The 23,191-nt window shown below is 36.9% G+C and overlaps 2 protein-coding genes across 2 annotated transcripts; both read right to left on the minus strand.

Annotated features, from left to right (window-relative positions):
• Positions 1 to 7,485: 7,485 nt before the first annotated feature.
• On the minus strand, positions 7,486 to 12,267 carry LOC146526736 (uncharacterized). Its single transcript, XM_085206108.1, has 7 exons — positions 12,201 to 12,267; positions 10,508 to 11,389; positions 10,071 to 10,348; positions 9,460 to 9,952; positions 8,970 to 9,020; positions 8,041 to 8,141; positions 7,486 to 7,692 (listed from the first exon to the last, which is right to left on the minus strand). Exons 1-7 carry the CDS (start codon positions 12,265 to 12,267, stop codon positions 7,486 to 7,488), a joined length of 2,079 nt encoding a protein of 692 aa, XP_085062234.1.
• A 6,254-nt stretch (positions 12,268 to 18,521) lies between these two features.
• Positions 18,522 to 21,370, minus strand: LOC146526737 (uncharacterized). The gene is made up of 5 exons (XM_085206110.1): positions 20,632 to 21,370; positions 20,213 to 20,362; positions 19,912 to 20,161; positions 18,921 to 19,752; positions 18,522 to 18,620 (listed from the first exon to the last, which is right to left on the minus strand). Exons 1-5 carry the CDS (start codon positions 21,368 to 21,370, stop codon positions 18,522 to 18,524), a joined length of 2,070 nt encoding a protein of 689 aa, XP_085062236.1.
• Positions 21,371 to 23,191: the final 1,821 nt, after the last annotated feature.

Genomic DNA, 23,191 nt, shown 5'->3' on the forward strand with positions numbered 1-23,191 from the left:
AGTAATAAAATTACTAACAGACGTTTGATTATTAAGTGTCTTCACTAAATTTCTAAATGACGAATACTTTTAGTGTTTCAAGCGTGAATTATTACTCCCATACATTGAAGGTGCAGGGTATACGTTCAATAGGAGAAGAATTAGCACCTCTTTATATTATTTGAGGTTCCTGGTAAAGATTTTATTGAGTGAAGAATTACTTATAGGTCCCGACTGTTCATCCAAATAAACTATTGGGCTTGTTAATTTCTTTTCAGATTTATCAGTCGGGGTGTTTGTTTTTTAATAAATATTTTTTATTTTTCAAATTTTTGTTAGGATTTATTATGGTAATGATAATCATGATATACATTTTTGAAATCCTCGTGTTGAGCTCTTGAATTTGATACCCATATTGTGGTATTCGAAACCAAAAATTTTTTTTTCACTAAGTCCAATGGCGTCCCACAGCCGCCATGATTATTATTTTTTAACGTCACCTATCTAAGAACACTTGGGCTGCTAAAGCAAATACAACGATACCTCAATTATGTAAGCCGGCGGTAGGCAAAAAAAGTTAAACGTCTTTTTGTGAGCTCTCTATTTAATATTTTTGTAAAAGTTATAAATACATGTTTATTATAAGTAAAACAATGAATTAGAAGCTAAATAACCTGCCAGCAATACATCCATTCTTCAAGATATATAACATAAGCATTACTCTGATTGTGACATTGATTGTGGTGACTGACCAACTGTGAGTACTCAATTCTATAGAATATTACTATTATGGACTCAATAAAGCACTCAATTCAAGAACTTACACAGCAATTTAACAGCAAAATGACTGAATTCCAACAAAATTTGAATTCATGTACTAATAGTATACCAGCTACAAGTCAAACTTCTCACTTGGCAACACAATTTAACGCTTTCCGGTCATTTGTAATGTCTGCACTTGAAGGTCTTCAAATGCAGGTACAACTGTTGTCCAAACAATATGATCAGATTGAAATGCGCAGCAGAAGAAAGATTCTTTTAGTCCATGGGGTAGCGGAGGATAAGAAAGAGAATACATCTGCTGCAGTCATCCAGGTACTGTCTGAACATCTGAAAATCTCTGATCTGTCTGTTAATGATGTGAACAGATGCCACCGGTTGGGAACTTCTTCCTCTAATAGGACACGAGCCATACTTGTTAAGTTCAAAGATCTCAATTCCAGAAATAAAGTTTGATTTAGTAAAACTAATCTTAAGAATACGGGGATTACTTTGTCTGAATTCTTGACAAAACCCAGACATGAAGCGTTCCTAGCGGCTAGACAACAATTTGGGATATCTAAGTGTTGGACAAAAGACGGTGTTATTAATGTTATAAGCTCAGATGGGAAGCGCCATTCTTTCACTTCTATAGTTGAGTTGAAAAAGATCTCTAGTGTCTCTGAGATTAGGCCACCACACATTTCACTAGACTCCAAAATAAATAAAACAACTTTAGTCTCACGTAGAAAGAGACAAATTAAAAAGTAACTTTATTAGTCATTTATTAATTACTTGAATTGTAAAATATCTTTTATTTAGTTAATTAAATTCTCATATAAAATTGTTTTATTTATATAATATAATAGCTTATTTTATTTTATTGTTTAATTTAAATTTACAATTTAAAATTTACAAAGAGATTAAGCTTTGTATTTTACTTATATTTGTATTCTTGTCATGCAAACTAGTTTAAACTTTTATCTTTTTGTTTACAAATGGTATAATATGCAATCTCTCTTTATTTGATTGATTGATTGATTGATTTCTCAATATATGGCGTTTCGAGCGTGCCAGTTGAGCACAATTCATTTCGCCAATGTCACGTTGTATGGAAAACACACGAAGGAAATTGACCGGTAATAAAAAAGATACATATACACAATTATAGAATACATGTAAAAAAAAGAGATCCTGTGTTAGTACAGCCTTCACCTAAAACAAAACAAACACAAATTTACAATATAGTTAGGAGACTTCTGTGCTACAAATGTCAACTGTCTGTTCTGTTCTTTCTATTATGGCGTTCTGAGCGTGCCAGTTGAGCACAAAATCACTTCGCCAGTGTCACGTTGAATGGAGAACTCACGAAAGAGGTTGTACGGTTAAAAAAAAGTTATAATATTATACAATAGAAAAATGCATGTTTAAGAGAGATCCAGTTAAAATACTGCCTTCACCTATAACAACAAAAAAAAAAAAAATTATATATATATACAATATATAAATAAAGAGGGTTAGTAATATCTATTATTTAACACAAATGTTAGTTTATAGTTTAATTTTGTTATTCTTAATATATTTACATAAAAATTTACATAACGGACTAAACACAAACATTAACAAACACTGAACATTAAGGGGGCGGGGAACTTTATAAGGAAGGATGTCATATAAGGGACGGGTCAATTTAGGACAAGAGAAAAGGATGTGAGAAGGAGAACCGTCGTCGAGGCCACATTCACACAGAGAGTGATCCCTGACCCTGATGTTAGCCAGATGAACAGGCGTACATGCATGCCCAAAACGCAAACTACAAATTGTTGATATAATTTTCCGTTCAGTAAATTTTTGAGTAAAGAACCAAGGTCGCTTTGGGATAGAAGGTTGGATAGAAGCATAGTACTTACCTTTCAGAGACTTTGATCTTTCCCAGAGTTTGCTCCAGGACTCATCTAGATGGGCAGATGCAAGGGACAACAAATCCTGGGCCGAATTAGAAAAGTGATTTAATGTGCCACACTGAGTAGCTAACTTAGCGCAGGAGTCTGCCGATTCATTCCCACTAATTCCAGAATGTCCTGGAATCCAGACTAAAGTAATATCCAAACCCTTTAGATAACATGAGTACAATTCTTCACGAATCCTTAAAACAATTGAAGATCTCAATCTACTATAAAATGGGCTTCCCTTTAAGGCCATTAAGCAGCTTAGTGAGTCATTGAAAATAACCGTCTGCTTAAAATTGTGGGAATGTGCAAACAGGACTGCTTCTAACAAAGCAACAGCCTCGCCTGTGAACACAGATGATTCGGGAGGGCATTTAAATTGTAGAAAAATTTTGAATTTTGGTATCCAACAGGCTGCATCAACACAACTCTCCTTCGAGAGCTTCAATGCATCAGTGAAGATGAGGAGGTGATTCGACCAATTGAATTGAACTATTTCTTTAAATTTTGTGTTGGTGCCAGGATCTCCCTTGGTTAGGCCAAGATTTGTGACAATACAAGGAGAATGAACTAGGGCGTTGTACGGTGTAAGGAATAGTGGATTAGAAGGAAAACAAGTCAAAGGATTAGGGAGAGAGGTAAGTCTAAGGAAGCTATCAAGCAGGTATGGTAAAGGTTTATATATAGACCGTAGAGGATGGGAAGACAGGCAACATTTTACTCACAAATCGATCGGAAAGGAATTGTCGGCGGATAGGAAGTGGAGGATCTACACACTCCACCTGCAATGCATTGGTAGGAGTAGACTTCATCGCACCTAGGATAATCCGAAGACATTTATATTGTATTCGGTTTAATTTTTCAGTAGGTAATTTATTAAAGGGGTCTAACACAAATAATCCATAGTCAATATGACTGTTAATTATAGCATTGTACAGCAGTTTTAGTACAGGGTGAGTCATATTGAACTTTCCGGTTTTGGAAGGACGTTGCACGAAGAAGGGAAGGAGTAGAAGGGTGGGGATGGTGTCATTAGACGCGCCATGACATGCAGTTTTAGTGTGAGCAATGGCTTGGTCGGGACAACATCGTGCGTTCGTAGTTGAAGAGTTTATTAAAAATGGCGGCTCCGTGATCACAACACAGCGTGCGTTCCGTTTACATTTTGCTATTGGTCGACGTGATCCCATTCCCACTGGACCAACAATCAGAAATTGGGTATCAAATTTTAGAGCAACATCATCAGCATTAAAAACAAGACCACAAGGCCGAATTAGGACGTCAACGTCAGCGGAAAACGTGGATAGAGTGCGGGCTTCAATTCAACAATCCCCTCGGCGTTCTGTTCGGAAACATGCCGCTTCACTAGGATTATCTTTCAGTAGTGTCCGCAGAATACTGCATAGAGACCTTAAATTTCACCCATACAAGATTCAGGTAGTGCAAGAATTAACAGTTAGAGACTTAGACACACGAACAAATTTATGCCGCGACATTCAGCAGATCCCCCGCACTGCTGTTTTGATCTTCAGTGATGAGGCACATTTTCACCTCGCCGGAACTGTCAACAAACAGAATTTTCGATACTGGGCTGAGAATAACCCACGAAACCTACACGAACGACCACTTCACAGCCCTCGAGTGACAGTGTGGTGCGCTATTGCAGAGTTTGGTGTGTGGGGTCCCTATTTTTTTGAAGAAGATGGTCAAGTCGTCACAGTTACCTCTGCTCGGTATTGCGACATGCTTGAAACTTTTCTGAAACCGAAATTGGAGGAATTAACGCAGAATCATGACAACGATAACATCTGGTTCCAACAAGATGGTGCTACAGCCCATACATCCAGGCGTTCAATGGAAATCCTGCGACAAATGTTTCCCGGTCATCTCATTTTTTTGCGAGGTGACGTTGGGTGGCCGCCGAGATCACCTGATTTAACCCCCTGCGATTTCTTTCTCTGGGGTTACCTGAAGGAAAAGGTGTACACGCATCGTCCCCGAACCATCGATGAACTGAAGGCTGCAATCACGGAAGAAATCAATGCTATTCCGCTGAATATGACTCGACGAGTAATGGACAACTTCCGGGAAAGGCTTCAGCAGTGTGTGGTCAATGGAGGTAGACATTTACAGGATATCATTTTTAAAACCAACTAAATTAAAACTGCATGTTATGTGCTTTCAAACAATAAAATATTTTTTACTGCATGTCGCTTTGTTTTTAATACACACCTTATTGAAATCGGAAAGTTCAATATGACTCACCCTGTATAAGGGTGTGCGCCCCACCACACACCAGACACAGCTCTCAAAGCATTAATGCCTTTTTCACATTTCCTGCTGAGATATTCAGCATGAGCAACTCCGTTCAATCGTTTATCAAGTATTATGCCTAAAAATTTGATTGATTGATTGATTTGATTATGACACAAAATTTGAAAATTTGGAATTACTCTCTTTTTTGTAAACACGACCGCTTGACATTTAGCTACCGACAATGCCAGGCCATGCTCAGAGAGCCACTGGTTAAGATAGTGCAAGGCAGTATTTAAACGAAAAGTTATGTCCTCCACAGAATTTGAGCTGTAATAGAGGACGATGTCATCAGCATACTGAAGGATGTTACAGAAATTATTAGCAGATAATTCAAGGTCATGTGTGTATATGTTATACAACAGCGGACTAAGAGCTGAACCTTGAGGAAGACCTTTCCAGACAAGTCTGGAAGGTATAGTAAGAAGCGGATGTCTTACAGATACCGATCTCCCGGTCAGCAGATTACATATGTAATGGGACATCCTCGGCGGAATACTCAGCTGACGCAATTTCTGCCCGAGCACCGGAAGAAGAACATTATCATATGCAGATGCGACATCTAAAAAGACACCAACCAAATACTCTCCTTTGGCAAAGGCTCGTCGAATATCTGTAGTAAGAATACTGAGAAAGGGGCTAAGTACTATCAATAGTACTTAGCCCCTTTCTAAAGCCACACTGAGAGGGCGCTAAGATATTCCTACTTTCCACTATCCATTCCAGTCGATTTTTCAAAAGCCGTTCAACAATCTTAGATATAGTAGATGCCAGGGCAATGGGTCTATAGGAATTAAAATCTGAAGGACATTTTCCAGGTTTGAGTATAGGGATAACAATTTGGGACTTCCATGAGTTGGGTATATTGCCTGATTGAAATATTTCATTTATCATGTTTAGAAAATGGTGTTTAGAGTTATCATTTAATTTTGTAATAAAGGAGTAAGAAATACCATCCTCACCTGGACTGGTATCCTTTAAATACGTTAAGACGTTATTAAGTTCTTCAAAGGAAAAAGGAAGATCCATTTCCTCCGAAGATTCAACCGGTGTGGATATAAATAAATCTTGGGATGGGACAAAAGGAGGAGCCAATTTGTTTGCAAAATCGTTGAGCCAAACAGAAGGATTATTGGAATTGGGACTGCTGTCATTGTTAAGAGATCGGCGAAATCTCTTAACATTTGTCCAAACAAGGGAAGACGAGGAACGAGGACTAAGGGATTCACAAAAACTTATCCAACCACGTTTTTTCTTTTTCCAAATGCAATTTCTAAACTTCGCATCCTTGCGTCTGTAGTCGATAAAATTTTCCATAGTCATACAGGCTGCGTATGACTCCTCGGCAGATGTTCGCCAAAGGACAGAATCAGAGCATTCCTGATCCCACCAGGGATTGAAATGCATCCAATTCTGAATGGCGCGGTATTTGGGATATGTAGGTCAGCAGCAGACATAATAGCAGAGACAAACCCTTCATAGTAAACAGAGATACTCTCATAATTACCAGACTCAGAAAGATTGCACAACATGCAATCCACAGAGTCGGCGTACTCGTTCCAGTTGGCCTTTTTTAAATTAAATCTATGGGGAAGGGAAGGACTAGGAGTGGAGGGAAGTCTATTATTTAAGGACAGCAAAATCGGGAAATGGTCACTACCATGGGTAGATGGAAGTACAGACCATGATAGTTGGGAAGCAAGAGAAGGATAAGATAAGGAAAGATCAATAGCAGATCTAGGGTTCTGATTTGGATTAACCCTACGAGTCGGAGATCCATCATTGAGAATGCAGAGATCCACATCATCAATCATGTCCACCAACAAAGGCGAAAATCCATCACAGTAGTAACACCCCCACAAAGTGTGATGGGTGTTAAAATCACCCAGGACCACCACAGGGTTAGGAAGTGAAGAGATAATAGACTTAAGCTGTAAAAAGATGGAAGGGGAAGGATGGGGGATGTAAACAGAAAGGAAGAAAATACCAAGGACCCTCACAGCAACAGCATTCAACTGTTGACTATGAGAAGGGAGAGGAATACGGGAATATGGAGAAGAGTGCTGGATGAGGATAGCACTACCTCCATACCCGTCATTTCTGTCCTCCCTTAAACAGGCGAAACCTGGCACCCTGAATCGGGAGTCAGGCATCAGCCACGTCTCTGAGAGGGCAATAATGACAGGATTATGCAGAGAAATAATAGAAAGTAATTCATGCTTTTTAGCACGAATACTTTTACTATTCCACTGTAGGAAGAATAGTGGAGCCATTGTTAAGGATTTTAAAGATTTTGAGTAGGTTTTGGGCAACGTAGGACGGTAAAGGAAGTTCATCAGCAGTTGAGATTATGCTCACAAGAGTGTCAGTCAAAGCAATTAACAGATCCTTTGTAGATTCTGCTGGACTGTCAGAACCTTGATTTAGTGCTCAACCATTAGGAAGGGACGAGGAACAATTGCTAATAATGGACTGGTGAGCTTGTCTATTGTATCCCTTTGCCATAGGAGCGTGGGGACGGGGGGGGAGCTTGGAAAACTGTTTTACAATAGGATTTGGAGGAAGTAGCAGGTCTGCTTTGTTGGGATTGGGAGTTCGTGAAAACAGGAGGTGAAAACATTTCCTTAGCAACATCTTCATAGGAACGTTGGACAGATGGGAACCGAGAGGATGCTTCCATATAGGAAATACACTATTGCGACATAACCGTCTTAATGTTCTGTTGTCTTACATACTCAGGGCACCCTTTATCAGTTGCAAAATGTTTAGCTGAGCAATGGATGCAGGTTGAAATTTCCTGCCGGATGTCACATGCGTCACCAGTATGAGACTGGGAACACCTATAGCACCTTGGCTTTGATCTACACTGTGACTTAACATGACCAAAACGACAGCAATTAAGGCACTGGATTGTAGGATATTTATAAAGTTCAATATTAAGGACAGATTTATAGGAGAACACTCTTTCAGGCAATTGTTGGCCACGTATAGTAATTACAACAGTTTGAGTTGGCACCCATGTAACTACACCCTCACTTACATTCTTGCGGTTCATTCGTCTTGCTTTTATAACTTCTCCGCACGCACTAGGAAATATCAGTGAGCCAACAAACTCTTCCAAAGACCATTCAACGGGAATTCCTTTTACAATTCCCATCCTTGTAATATTAAATGTCGGGATTACACAAACATATTTACATAGACTAAGAACAGGATTATTCAAAAATCAATTTGCTGCATCAGCAGATGTAAATTGGACACTGATTTTATTGCGACCCACATTTTTAACTCCATCATTAACTATATCAGTGATTTTATTAGTATGGAGAAATTGACCAAATTTAATGGCTCTTATAGAGGTCCTTGCAGATGGACCAGGAGATTCCCTTGACACATACACGATAAAGGGACCTTTATCAGTACTAATATAGGATTTTGGGGCATCGGATAAGGCAGGGTGGGTCCATACATTCTGGATGGAAGGAGTGGCGGTGGATGGGTTTATAATAGTTTTTTTAATAATATCCTGGCTTGAGGATGTTTCCTCAACTTGCCTCTTTCTATTAATTAGAACTGTAGAATTTACATTACCCCCCCCAGGATCCGGGGGGTCAGGCGGAGGATCAGGATCCATCTTTAAATAAAATAACCTAACTATAAACTAAAACTAATCTAAACTATAAAACAGCACAACTACTCACTATTACCAATTACCTTATTAGTATGGATCTATTTACATTATTATATAATGCTTCCACTAAGTAAATAAAGAGTTTCACCACTAAAAAAGAGATATTTTCACTAACACGTGTGTCAACCAAAACAAACGTCAGCGAAAAAACCTTGTTGTTGTTGTTGTTCTTTAATTATGGCGATCCGAGCGTGCCAGTTCAGCACTAATCACTTCGCCAATGTCACGTTGAATGGAAAACACACAAAGGAGAGTGTACGGTAAAGAGACAATATTACGCAATAGTAGATGCACGTTAAAAAGAGATCCAGCTAAGATACTGCCTTCACCTATAAGATAAACAAAAATTATACACAATATATACATAATAAAGGGTTAGTAATAGATTATATTTTACAAAATTGTTAGCTTATACTATAATATTATTAGATCTAATATATTTACATAAGAATTTACACAAAGGAGTATATACAAACATTAACAGACACTGAACATTAAGGGGACGGGGAACTATATGAGGAAGGACATCATACAAGGGACGAATTAACTTTGGACATGTGAAAAGGATATGGGAAGGGGAACCTTCGTCCAGGCCACACTCACACAGTGAGTGGTCCCTGACCCTGATCTTAGCTAGGTGAACAGGTGTACATGCATGCCCAAGGCGCAAACGACAAATAGTTGATATAATCCTCCGTTCAGCAAATTTTTGAGAAAAAAACCATGGTCGCCTTGGGATATTGGGTTGGATAGTAGCATAATACTTACCTTTCTGAGTTTTTGTTAATTCATAGAATTCAGACCAGGACACATCCAAGTGAGTTAATGCAAGAGACAACAAATCCTGGGCCGAAATAAAAAAGTTATCTAAAATACCACACTGGATGGCCAATTTTGCGCAAGAGTCTGCAGATTCATTCCCACTGATTCCAGAATGCCCTGGAATCCATGCCAAAGTAACATCCAAGCCCTTTAGATAACATGAGTACAGTTCTTCACGAATCCTTAAAATAATTGAAGACCTTAATTTACTATGAAATGGATTTCTCTTTATAGCCAATATGCAACTTAATGAGTCTGTAAGTATGACAGTCTGTTTGAAGTTGTGGGAGAATGTGAACTGAATTGCTTCTAACAAAGCAACAGCCTCTCCAGTAAACATTGGATGATTCGGGAGGACATTTAAATTGTAATATAATTTTGAATTTTGGTATCCAGCATGCTGCACCAACACAGCTTTCTTTAGAAAGCTTTGATGCATCTGTAAAGATGAGGATATGGTTTGAAAAATTTTCATTTACTATGGCTTGAAATTTAGTGTTGGTGTCAACAGCTCCCTTGGTTAGGCCAAGATTAGTGATGACAGTAGGATGGTGTACTAGGGCCTTATAAGGCGTGCGGAATAAAGGATTAGATGGAAAAGATGACAAGGGATGAGGAAGAGAGGTAAATTTAAGGAAACTATTGAGCAAGTAAGGGAGAGGCCTGCCTCGAGGGATGAGGTCCGCTAAATCAGATAGCTTAGGCCATAGGGGATGGGAAGAAAGCTGTAACATTTTACCAACAAACCGATCAGATAGGAATTGTCGACGGATAGGAAAAGGCGGATCTACACATTCCACCTGCAGTGCGTTGGTGGGGGAAGACTTCATTGGACCTATAATATTTCTTAGGCATTTGTATTGAATTTTATTGAGTTTCTCAGTAGCAACTTTGTTAAAGGGGTGTAAAACAAATAATCCATAGTCAATGTGACTACGGATTATGGCATTGTACAGTAGTTTAAGAGTATATGGGTGTGCACCCCACCACACACCAGACACCGCTCTCAAAGCATTGATGCCGCTTTCACATTTTTTACTGATATGTTCAGCATGGGCAATTCCGTTCAGTCTTTTATCAAGAACCATGCCTAAGAATTTAACATTTTCTGCTAATTGAATAGTACTATTACCGCAAACTATTTGGAAATCAGGAGTTACTCTCTTTTTGGTAAACACTACCGCCCGGCACTTTGCTACTGATAGTGCCAAGCCATGATTGGAGAGCCACTGGTTTAGATAGTGCAAAGCAGTATTTAAACGATAAGTTATATCCTCCACAGATTTTGAGCTGTAGTAAAGGACGATGTCATCAGCATTCTGAAGAATGTTACAAAAACTATTGACAGACAATTCAAGGTCATGAGTGTATACATTATACAGCAGAGGACTGAGAGCTGAACCTTGAGGCAAACCTTGCCAGACAAGTCTGGGAGGTATAGTAAGAAGTGGATGCTTTACAGATATTGATCTACCAGTCAGCAGATTACATATGAAATGAGTCATCCTCGGCGGAATACTCAGCTGATGCAATTTTTGCCTGAGTACCGGAAGAAGAACATTGTCATATGCAGACGCAACATCTAGAAAAACACCAACCAAATACTCTCCTTTGGCATATGCTCGTCGAATGTCTGTAGTAAAAACACTGAGACTATCTGTAGTACTTAACCCCTTTCTGAAGCCAAATTGAGAGGGTGCTAAGATATTTCTGCTTTCCACTGTCCACTCCAAACGACTTTTTAAAAGCCGTTCCATAATTTTTGATAAAGCAGATGCTAGGGCAATGGGTCTGTATGAATTAGGGTCAGAGGGACATTTTCCAGGTTTTAGGATGGGAATAACAATTTGGGATTTCCAGGATTCGGGAATGATACCTGATTGAAAGATGTTGTTAATCAAATTTAAAAAATGTAGCTTAGACTTCTCATTTAGTCTAGCAATAAAAGAGTAAGAGACACAATCCTCGCCTGGGCTAGTGTCTCTTAAATCCGTTAAGACGTTATTGAGTTCTTCGAATGAAAAACAAGCATCCATGTCGTCCAAAGTTTCAATCAGAGGGGATATAAATAAATCATGGGATGGAACAAAAGGAGGTGCCAGTTTGTTTGCAAAATTATTAAGCCATAAAGAGGGATTGTTGGAATTAAGACTAGGAGCATTGTTAAGAGAACGGCGAAATCTCTTAACATTTGTCCATACAAGGGAAGGAGGGGAACGTGGATCAAGGGATTCACAAAAATTAACCCATCCAAGTTTTTTCTTTTTCCCAACCATTCTTCGAAACTTCGCGTCATTGCGTGTATACTCAGTGTAATTCTCCATAGTCATACAGGCTGTGTATGACTCCTCGGCAGATATTCGCCGATTGACAGAATCAGAGCATTCCTGATCCCACCAGGGATTGAAATGCATCCAATTCTGAATGGAGTGTTTTTTAGGGATATGAGAGTCAGCTGCAGATAAAATGGCAGAGACAAACCGATCATAGCAAAGAATGATATTCTCAGAATTACCAGACTCAGGAAGATTGTCAAGCATGCAATCCACAGAGTTAGCATACTCAATCCAGTTAGCTTTTTTAAGATTATATTTAGGTGGAGTATTAGGAATGGGAGCAGAAGGAAGTCTATTATACAAAGAAAGTAAAATAGGGAAGTGGTCACTACCATGGGTGGAAGGAAGAACTTTTTCTGGAAGCTGCCTGTATATCACCGCCCGGATCGGGGGGATCAGGTGGGCGATCAGGATCCATATTAAATTTACATAAACTAACCTACCTTATACTACGACTAATCTAAATACAAAACAACACAAACACTCACTACAACCAAACACCTTTTCTATAGATATCTTTTAACAACTTGCAACTTTTTTCACTTTAAAATAGAATACTAAAACAAGATACTCTCACTAACACGTGTGTCAGCCAAAACAAACGTCAGCGAAGTCCCTAATTAAGGTATAACGAGGGGTATCGAAAAAACCTTTATTTGTCTTTAAGAAGTAAACTAAACATTCATATTTGACAATAAGTGCCAAGTGACAGTTGACAGTAAACATATATTATATTAATTAATTATTAATTAACTTTTAATGTCATATTATGTGGAAATAATATTGCTGTATTGATAATATGTTTAGTTTACATATTTAAGCTACATTATCACACATATTGTTATTATGTTATTTATCATATATAACTTATTCATTTATTTACTTCTTAGTTACGGAACCCTAACCCTACGAATATGCTGACGTACCAAAGTACTCGCCTGATCTCAGGCGACCACCCAGCGATTTCTTCGAATTGTCCAATGCACCTGTGTTTTAATTCTCGTAATTATAATATCTTATTAGAAGTTAAAAACACTCTTTATTCTCACTTCGATTAAAGCAGTCGCTAGTTTTAAGATAATTGTATTAATATATAATTAATAAATAATTAATAATTATTCGGTTTTTTTTCAATCCCTCGACTGCCGCAAACGTAATTGGCGCCGTCGGTAGGATTTTCGCGGGCCGGTTCGCGATCGGTTTAAATTAATTACTCGATAATTATCATCGCGTCGCGTGCCGCCCGGGTGGCTATCGAGCACCGTTCGAGAATCCAGAATCAACGGACCTGTGGCAGCCGGGAGTAGAATCCAGCCTTCGATTCAACTGAGAAGAGACCAGATAATGCAATTTATGTGAGTACATAAGAATTGTTCTCGTGTTGCTCCTTCCTATTCATAAGTTACCAAAATTTTCCATCCTAACACATCTAGGACCCGAGAGCCTCCATCTAGGCAGGCCCGTCGGTTAGGTATAGATAGATTAAGAAATATTAATTCGCAAGAAATAAAAAATTTAAATTTAGATTGTAGTTATTCTAATTTAATTAATTTAGTTAACATGTCTCACGATCCGGACACCATATTTAAGGCCCTCCGCCTTGTCCCGGAGTTCGACGGGAACCCAAATATTTTAACTCGATTTATTCAAATTTGTGACCATTTAGCGATCCAATATCTAAGTGAATTACCTGGTAGTGAATTTTCTAACGTATGTTTGTTAAATGGAATTTTAAACAAGATAACGGGCACAGCAGCAAGCAAAATTAATTCAAACGGAATACCCGATAGTTGGCTAGGTATTAAAACACTTTTAATTAATAACTTTTCCGACCAAAGGGATGAGACCGCCCTATATAATGATCTCTCCTTAGCCACACAGGGTAATAGAAGCCCTCAAGAATTTTATGACCATTGTCAAAATTTGTTTAGCATGTTAATGACCTATGTTACACTACATGAAACACTATCCACCACTATCGAAGCAAAGCGCGATTTATATAAAAAAGTAACAATGCAGGCCTATGTTCGTGGTCTTAAAGAACCATTAGGATCCCGCATTCGTTGTATGCGACCACCAACTATAGAAAAAGCTCTGGAATATGTACATGAAGAACTTAATACTATGTACATGCACAGCCGTTACGAGGTTTCAAAATTTAACAAAACCGTAACCGCTAGACCTAACGCTACTGACCACACATTCGCACCACGCATATTTCCACTAAGTATACCTATATACCAAAATAGAAATAATACACGCGAACCTGAGATAGAATATGCACCCGATCAACAGATCTTTGTAAAGAATCCATTAGCTGAAAGACAAAAAACAGCCCCTAGATATACACAAGACACTGTCCTTGTCGATTTACCCATACATATTTACACTAAAAAGAAACGTGGCCCTATAGCAAAATCGCGACTAAAGCGAATCTCTAAAGCAGCGAATTTGTTACAGGATCCTCGTGTTCGCGATGCTACCCCTGGTGCATCTTCAGGACATTAAATTCGAGAGTCTTGATGATGGACCTGGAATACTTTCCTACAAACTTGGACCGATGAAAATAGCGACACATCATCATACATTCTTACAATACATAAAACTTGACGACATAGAAGATAACACACACAGTCTACAGAATCATTTAAACAATTATAAGAATCAATTACCTAAGGGCATGTATTCAGTATATGAAATACAGATAAATTACTTGCTTAACAAATTAGACGAGATATTACTTCAAATTAAATCCTTACAACCCACTAGATCTAAAAGAGGAATCATTGATGGACTCGGAACAGTTATAAAAAGTATTACAGGGAACTTAGACTATACTGATGCTTTAAAGTATAACGAAGCTATAAAATTATTAGAAAGTAATCAAGATAAAATTACAAATGAAATTAATAATCAATTAAGCATAAGCAAAGAATGGATCACTAAATATAATAGCGTTTTGACTCAACTAGTAGAAAATCAAAGTAAAATTAATAGTACCTTAATGTTAATACTTTCTAACAAAATGAATAATGGTTTGACTTTAATTAAATATGCGAAATTTGGCCAACTATTAGTAATATTAAGTGAAAACATAGACGATTTAAGGAACGAATTATTAAGAATAGAAAATAGTTTAGCTTTTATACATGCATCAAGCATGCACCATTCTATGATTAGTATAGATATATTAAGTTAGTTTCTTATAATTCAACCGGCTTCTTACTATGCTAATAAGCAAATAGTTTTTATATTCCGATTTCCTATTATTTCTAAGGATAATTTTTTATTATATAGATTAGCAGTAGTACCTAATAAAAAATCACAGGCTCTTATCCCATCCTCTCCTTTCATTGCAACAAACGAGAATTCATTCTTGTACATAGAGGCCGAATGCCCGAAACATAGCAGCTGGTATCTCTGCCAAGTAGAACTCAACCATCAGATACGTACAAATTCCGATTGTATCCACGAGCTAATTATTAACCAAATATTGAAAGAATCTTGTCACTTAACTACAGTTAATCTTCTACGAGGATCTATGGAGAAACTAGACGATATGCACTATATTATATCGTTTCCTGAGAATCAAAAGATACAAATATCATGCAATAAACACGAATTTACATCATTAAAAGGCAGCTACCTTATAACTATTCCCCTAGGATGCCAAATTATATCCGAAGAATTTACGTTAATCAACGACAACAACGAAATAAGAGGACAGCCCTTAAAATTGATAAAGATATCCGATGAAATTGCTCACCTAGATACAACTATTAATATATCATCTATAAATCTTCATGGACTCCATAGACTCAAAGATAAAATTGTGATGCAATCACCGCTACACATTGAACACGAAAAAGATACTACAGTATATCATACAACCATACCAGTATACGCAATATTATTCAGTGCAGGTGCACTTATCATTTTATTACAATATAAAAAGTATAAGAAAACTATTGGAAAGAATGAGGAAAGTTTGGAAAATGGAGATAACCCAGAAGATCCTAAGGAAGCGTGTACTCCGGCAACTTTTTCACTCAACATTCTCAAATAGTTGCCTCTCTAGGGGTGGAGGAGTTACGGAACCCTAACCCTACGAATATGCTGACGTACCAAAGTACTCGCCTGATCTCAGGCGACCACCCAGCGATTTCTTCGAATTGTCCAATGCACCTGTGTTTTAATTCTCGTAATTATAATATCTTATTAGAAGTTAAAAAATACTCTTTATTCTCACTTCGATTAAAGCAGTCGTTAGTTTTAAGATAATTGTATTAATATATAATTAATAAATAATTAATAATTATTCGGTTTTTTTTCAATCCCTCGACTGCCACAAACGTAATTTCTTACTTCAAGTAACATGGGATGTTATGCTGGCGGGAAGCGATGCATAAGAGTTTTTATAGTATTAGATATAAATATATCTTAATATTCATAGATTTTTTTATATTAGTTGTATTTATTATTATCTATTATATATACATTTATTTTAAAATATCTTTTTATTTATATATATTATTATTTGATCATTACTTAAATTACAATAAGTTTATTTATATATTAGTAATTTGTTTGATAATTTTTATTATTATTTGCTATTATATATACTGCTGCTATGTATATTGGACATAATTCTGAATGTGATGACTCGCATGACGACATTTTTTCTCAATGTAGTTCAGATGATAGTTTCCAGAGTATCGATTCCTTGCCACTTAATTCAGCGTTAAATACAACTTTTGAAAATCATGGGAAAAATTTTAATGTCGTACATAGAAATGCACAGAGCATACCTGCCCACTATCCCGATTTACTCAGTTCATTTGAAGCAACGAATATCCATGCGATCCTGGTCTCGGAAACATTTTTAAAACCATGTTTACCATCGACATCGTTTGCATTGCCAGGGTTTCACTTAATACGCAACGACAGAACTGAAAAGGGTGGTGGAGGTGTTGCTATTTATATGCGTAGTCATATTCCTTTTAGTATACTGGACAAGTCGCCATCACCATACTCAAGAACATCTGAACATTTATTTATCCAAGTACTTTTCGGTACTGTAAAACTGTTACTCGGAGTATTTTATAGCCCCTCATCTCAAATTAATTATTTCGAGACATTGAAGAATTCCTGGAAAATCACGTACCAGATGCGGATCACGTTATAATAATGGGTGATTTCAACACCTGTCTGCTAAAAAATGTCTGGCGTACAAAGCAGTTGTCAAATACCAAAGTGTCAATTTAGATATACTTCCTTCCAATCCTACTCACTTTTTTCCACACCCTCCTTCTTTACTGGATTTAATAATAGTATCGTCTACTGATAGAGTTCTAACGCATGGACAACTGGGAGCAGAAGCTTTTTCGTACGACGATCTTATATACCTCTCATATAAAATTCGCCCGCCAAAACAAAAACCAACAGTCGTGATGCGTAGAACTTTCAAGAACTTCAACAACGATAGTTTTTTGCAGGATCTGAACCGGCTACCTTGGGATACTGTTCTAAACGCACCGACAACTGACGATAAAGTTAGTATATTTAACTCATTACTAATTGACCTTTTCGATGTACATGCTCCTTTACGACCTGCCAAGCTAAAACATTTACCAGCTCCTTGGCTTACGGACGATATTAAAATTCTTATGTCGAAAAGGAATAGAGCAAAAACCAAATTTAAAATAAGTCCTACGGATGCTAACCGCTCCAAATACAAAAAACTACGGAATCGATGTTGCAAAGTCTGTAGGGATGCCCAACGAAAACACATACACGAGTCAGTAACTAATAATAGTCCTGCTAAAGTATTGAAGTTTCTCGATTCTATGGGTATTGGGCGACAACGTAAAACTACACTCATAAACGACAGAATGGATCTTGATCAACTTAATAAGCATTTTACTACTGTGAACCTCTTAAGCCAGAGCATTAAATCCAGTACTCTCTTGTCACTTTCCTCACAACCTTTTCCGTCTTTTAGTCCTTTCAATTTCTCTTCAGTTACTGTCACGGATGTTAGACGGCATATTTTTGCCATAAAGTCGGACGCAATTGGCGCTGATGGGGTGAGTCGTAAAATGATTCTTATGACATTGAATGTGGTGCTTCCTGTACTTTGTCATATTTTTAACTGTTCCCTTTCTACCAATTCCTTCCCTAGCTCTTGGAGATTTGCTTATGTTATCCCTATACCTAAAATTACCAATCCTACATCTTTCACACACTATAGGCCTATTTCTATTCTTCCTTTTCTATCCAAATTTCTCGAGAGAATTGTACATCACCAACTCTCGCTGTACCTAGCGAAAAATAATATATTATCATCTTTCCAATCTGGTTACCGGCCGGGACACAGCACTGTTACAGCACTTAACAAAGTATGCGATGATATAAGAAGTGGAATAGACAAGCAAAATATTACTATATTAGCCTTATTAGATTTCTCTAATGCTTTTAACACAATTGATGTCGACATACTTTTAGCTATACTTAAATCTATTAATATATCGCAAAACGCTATTGAATGGTTTTATTCTTACCTCGTCGATCGTGAACAATGCATTCGTGCTAATGACAAACAGTCCTCATACAATCGACTCAGTGCTGGGGTACCTCAGGGTGGTGTACTTTCTCCGTAACTTTTTTCTATATTTATAAACTTCTTAACTCCATTGCTGACATTGTCCTTTCATCTTTACGCTGATGACTTGCAGATTTATACGACCACGGCAGTTGATGATATTGCTGATGCTATAATAATAATAATAATAATAATAAAATAGCTTATTTATTCCACAAAAAATACATGTTGCTTACATTACAAAATTTACTTAACTAACTAATACTATTTACATATATTATTTATTTTATTTTTAATGTGTATATTTGTATATTTTTATTTCTTAATTGTGTTTGTTTTTAATTCCTTATTATTAATATTTCTTTCTGTTTTAATTATGTGGACCCCCTCCGGGTAAAAGCCTCCTCCAAAGAATTCCATTTTATTCTGTCGTTTGCCGTAAACATCCACGCATTTCCTGCATGTGCTACAATCTCGTCTTGCCAACGAGCGCGTGGGCGACCTCTGGTTCTCTTGCCATGTGGTCCTTTCCATTTTGTGACATTGATTGTCCAACGGTCATCGGCAAACCTCGCCACATGACCAGCCCACTTCCATTTTAGAGATTTAGCAAAATGCAAGGCATCTTTCACTTTTGTTATTTTTCGAATTTTTGTATTTCTTATTCTATCTCGCAGTTTCATATTCATACAACTTCTCTCCATAGCCCTCTGAGTTGTCTGAATTTTACATCTTGCCTTGTGGTCGTATGTCCAAGTTTGGCAGCCATATGTAAGACAAGGCAAAATGGTTGTGTCTAAAACTAGCTTTTTTAATCTTGTTGGTAGTTTTGATTTGAAAACCTCTTTTTGAACCCAGTACTTTTTCCATGTAATAGCTACTCTCCTATTAATTTCTTGTATATTCCGGTCTGATCTAAATGAGATCTGTTTTCCAAGGTAAACGTAGCTCTCTACGTATTCGAACGGCACGTCGTTAACTAGTACTGGAGACATCTCACTATTAGTCATAACTTTGCTTTTATCTAGGTTCATTTCCAGGCCTACGCGAGCACTAGCAGATTGAAGTTCGTTAATCATTTCATTGAGCTTATTTGAAGACTCAGAGAACAAGACGATGTCGTCCGCAAAGCGTAGGTGGCTTAGATGTTCTCCACCTACATTGACGCCTTGGCCTGACCATGCTAAGTCTTCCATTATGTTTTGCAGAACTGCTATAAATAATTTCGGCGAAATGGGATCGCCTTGTCTGACTCCTCGGTTAATGTTAATTCTAGTACCCACTCTATCTAGCCTGATTTTGCTAGTGCAATTTATGTATATATTTCTGATAATATTTATATATTTAGCATTTACATTTTGTTTGCTTAATGCTTCCCAGATGCTAGAGTGTGAAATAGAGTCAAAAGCTTTCTTAAAATCAATAAAAGCTAGGTAGAGAGGTTTATTGTACTCGACATACTTTTCGATGACTTGATCTACGGTATGAATGTGATCTGCAGTAATAAATCCGCTTCGAAAACCCGCTTGTTCCCTCGGTTGGCATGAATCTAACTGTGGAGTTATTCTTTTTAATAAACAAGATGCGAAAAGCTTATATAGGCAAGACATGAGACTTATCGGGCGGTAATTTCCTATATCTTTAGGATCACCCTTTTTATAAAGTAGGATAATTTCTGATTCTGTCCATTGCTGCGGTACAATTTCCTCCACTAGAATTTTATTAAATAAAATTGTAAGTGGTGTTAGTAGTAGAGTTTTACCGTGCTTGATACATTCGTTGCTTAAACTATCCGGCCCTGGGCTCTTGTCTGGTTTTAAATTTTCTATTTGATTTTTAACTTCTGTCTCCGTAAACCTTTGAATGTTCATTGTTGTCTTTGGTATGTCTTGTTGTTTGTTTTTCGTTAAATCTGAAGTAGAATTGTAAAGGTTTGCGTAGAAGTCTCTAGCTATGTTTACAATGTCACTCCGTGATGTACAGATTGAAGATCCCCTCTGTAGAGACGGAATCCATTTTTTGAACTATCTAGTTCTTTATATGCCTTTTTAGTAGATCTCGATTTTTCTAGCCATTTTTCCAGTTTAAGTAATCTATGATTATCATAGCATATTTTTATTTCTTTATTCGTTTGCTTGTATAGGTTTTTTAGGTCTTCTTTTTCCTTTTTAGTAAGTTTACCTTTGTTTTGTAGTCTGCATCGTTTAATCATTAATTGAATTGCTTTTTCCGATAGAATTGGAACTTTATTTGATGTTTTCTTGTTTCTCAGGCTTGTTAATATAGAATTTTCTATTTTCTTATAGTATTCGGTAACTGTTTGCTTTTCATGGTTTACGATTAGATTAGGTATCAATTTGCTTAATTTTTTTATGTATATTTCCAGCTCCTCTGGAGTTTTTAGTAAGTTTTTAGGGCTGGTGAAGTTTTTTCTGCTCTTTTTTCTCCCACTTAGACAAAGAGTCGCTCTCAAAAGTCTATGATCCGTGCCAAAGGAAAAGGAATTCAGCACTTCGTAGTTGGAAAATAACTTAGGTTTGGATGTTGTTATATAATCGATTTCTTTTTTTGTGTTTTTGTCAGGTGAAATCCAGGTCCATCTTCTATTGGCTTTTAATTTAAACATTGTATTAACTATTTTCAGATTTTGTTCGGACACGTACTGAATTAATCTTTCCCCTCTCTTGCTTCTGTTTCCGAAACCATGGAAACCCGCTACTTTATTCTCGTAGTTATTTGGTTTGCCGACCTGAGCGTTAAAGTCGCCCATAGCTATTACGTAATGTGTTGAGATCATGTCGTGAGCTTTTTCCAAGTCTTTATAGAATATATCTAAATCTTCTTGTGTAGAACATTCAGTTGGTGCGTATGCCTGTATAATTGCTGATGCTATACGGCATGTCAATTTTAACTTAAGCATTATTAGTACCTGGAGCAAATCATTTGGTCTGTCGATAAATCCTACCAAGTCTCAGCTGTGCATCCTCGGTAACTCAAAGCAACTCTCCAAAATTGACTACTCCCTACTTCCTTCCGTAATGCTTGATGATTGCAAGATGGAGTTTGGTACTTGCGTGAGGAATCTGGGTATCAGGATGGATAGTTCTTTGACATGGGTTCCTCAAATAGCAGAGTTAGGTCGAAAAGCTTTTGCTGCTATCGGGAGGGTAAAGAGATGGAAAAATTTATTGCCGCTTAAAACCAAAATATCTTTAGCTCAATCCATTCTCTTTCCCCTTTCTGGATTACGCAGATTCCTGTTACCTAGATTTGTCACAGCAATTACTAAACAAGCTCGAACGTGTTCAAAATGTAATAATTAGGTTCATTTTTGGATTGCGGAAGTATGACCATATTACTCAACATCGAGTTCAACTTAAATGGTTGACCATCAAGCATCGACGCAATTATCATGCACTTATCCTTTTATACTCTATCTTGTATCTTCCTTTAACTCCTTCATACCTCAAACAAAGATTCACTTTCCTGGGCTCCCACTCTCAGTCTTTCAATCTCCGTTCAAGATATGACAACGTATTGAAGGTTCCACTATGTCGCACCAAGTGCTACAGTGAATCATTTACCGTAAAAACGGTGAAATTATGGAACGAGCTACCCCGGTGCATCAGGCAGTCGACATCAGTTGGTATCTTAATGCGCCGGCTTAAGGAGTACTACCTATCGTTATAATCTATGTATCTGTTTTGTGCATATGTATATATGTAAGTCTATTATTGTATCTCTATATGAATGTATATATGGTATCTATGTGTGTATTTATTTATGTGTGTATTTATTTACATACATACAAAATACGCGCGAAAAACATAACTCTTCCTTAGTAGTCGGGAATAATAATAAACTAATTTAATAATACATTTTTACTATTATTCCTTTAATTTTTATTATTATTTACTGAAAACTTTTCTTTTCATTATTTTTTTATATATAGAAAAAAAAATAGAAAAAACTTTATTGCACACATAAATACATATAAAAGAGAAAGAAACAATATATTTTTATAAAATGTATGCAAAGGCGGCCTTATTGCTTCAAGCAATCTCTTCCAGGCAACCCTTGTAAAATAAAGGACTAAAAATAAAGAAATGGGAATAACGTTATAGTGCCCAATTAGATGAAATAACATACAGTAATAAAATAATAATGAATATACACACATACATATATATATATATACATATTTACATAATAATAATATAATACTACATAATATATATATATATATATATATATATATATAAACGACTAAAGATAAACTACAGTTATATTTGAAAAAGATAGTCTTTTAAACGATTTTTAAAAATATTAAGTGATTTAGAATGACGTATTTCGGACGGAAGTTCATTCCAGAGGATAGCAGATTTTACAGTGAAGGAATTGGAATAGAATTGGGTACGACAAGTTGGAAATTTAAGAAGATTATCGCTCCTGGACCTAAGTTCAAGGCGTAGGCTAGAATCGGAGCCGCGGAAGCAGAAACGATCTTTTAAATAAGCAGGATAGAGAGGATTATAAAGGATTGAATAGAGGAGAGTAAGCATCCGGAAGTTACGGCGATGTTCCTATCAGAATAGGAAGCCATCCAAGCTGACGACGATGATCTGAGACATGATCAAATTTACAAAGACCATAAATAAATCGAATACATAAGTTTTGTAACCGCTCTAGTTTGTTTGATTGTTCCTCAGATAAGTCTGGGTAACATGAGTCAGCATAATCT

The sequence above is a fragment of the Heliconius melpomene genome, chromosome 21, assembly GCF_056956725.1.
Source record: "Heliconius melpomene rosina isolate 202511_hmr_F chromosome 21, ASM5695672v1, whole genome shotgun sequence".
Lineage (NCBI taxonomy): Eukaryota > Metazoa > Arthropoda > Insecta > Lepidoptera > Nymphalidae > Heliconius > Heliconius melpomene.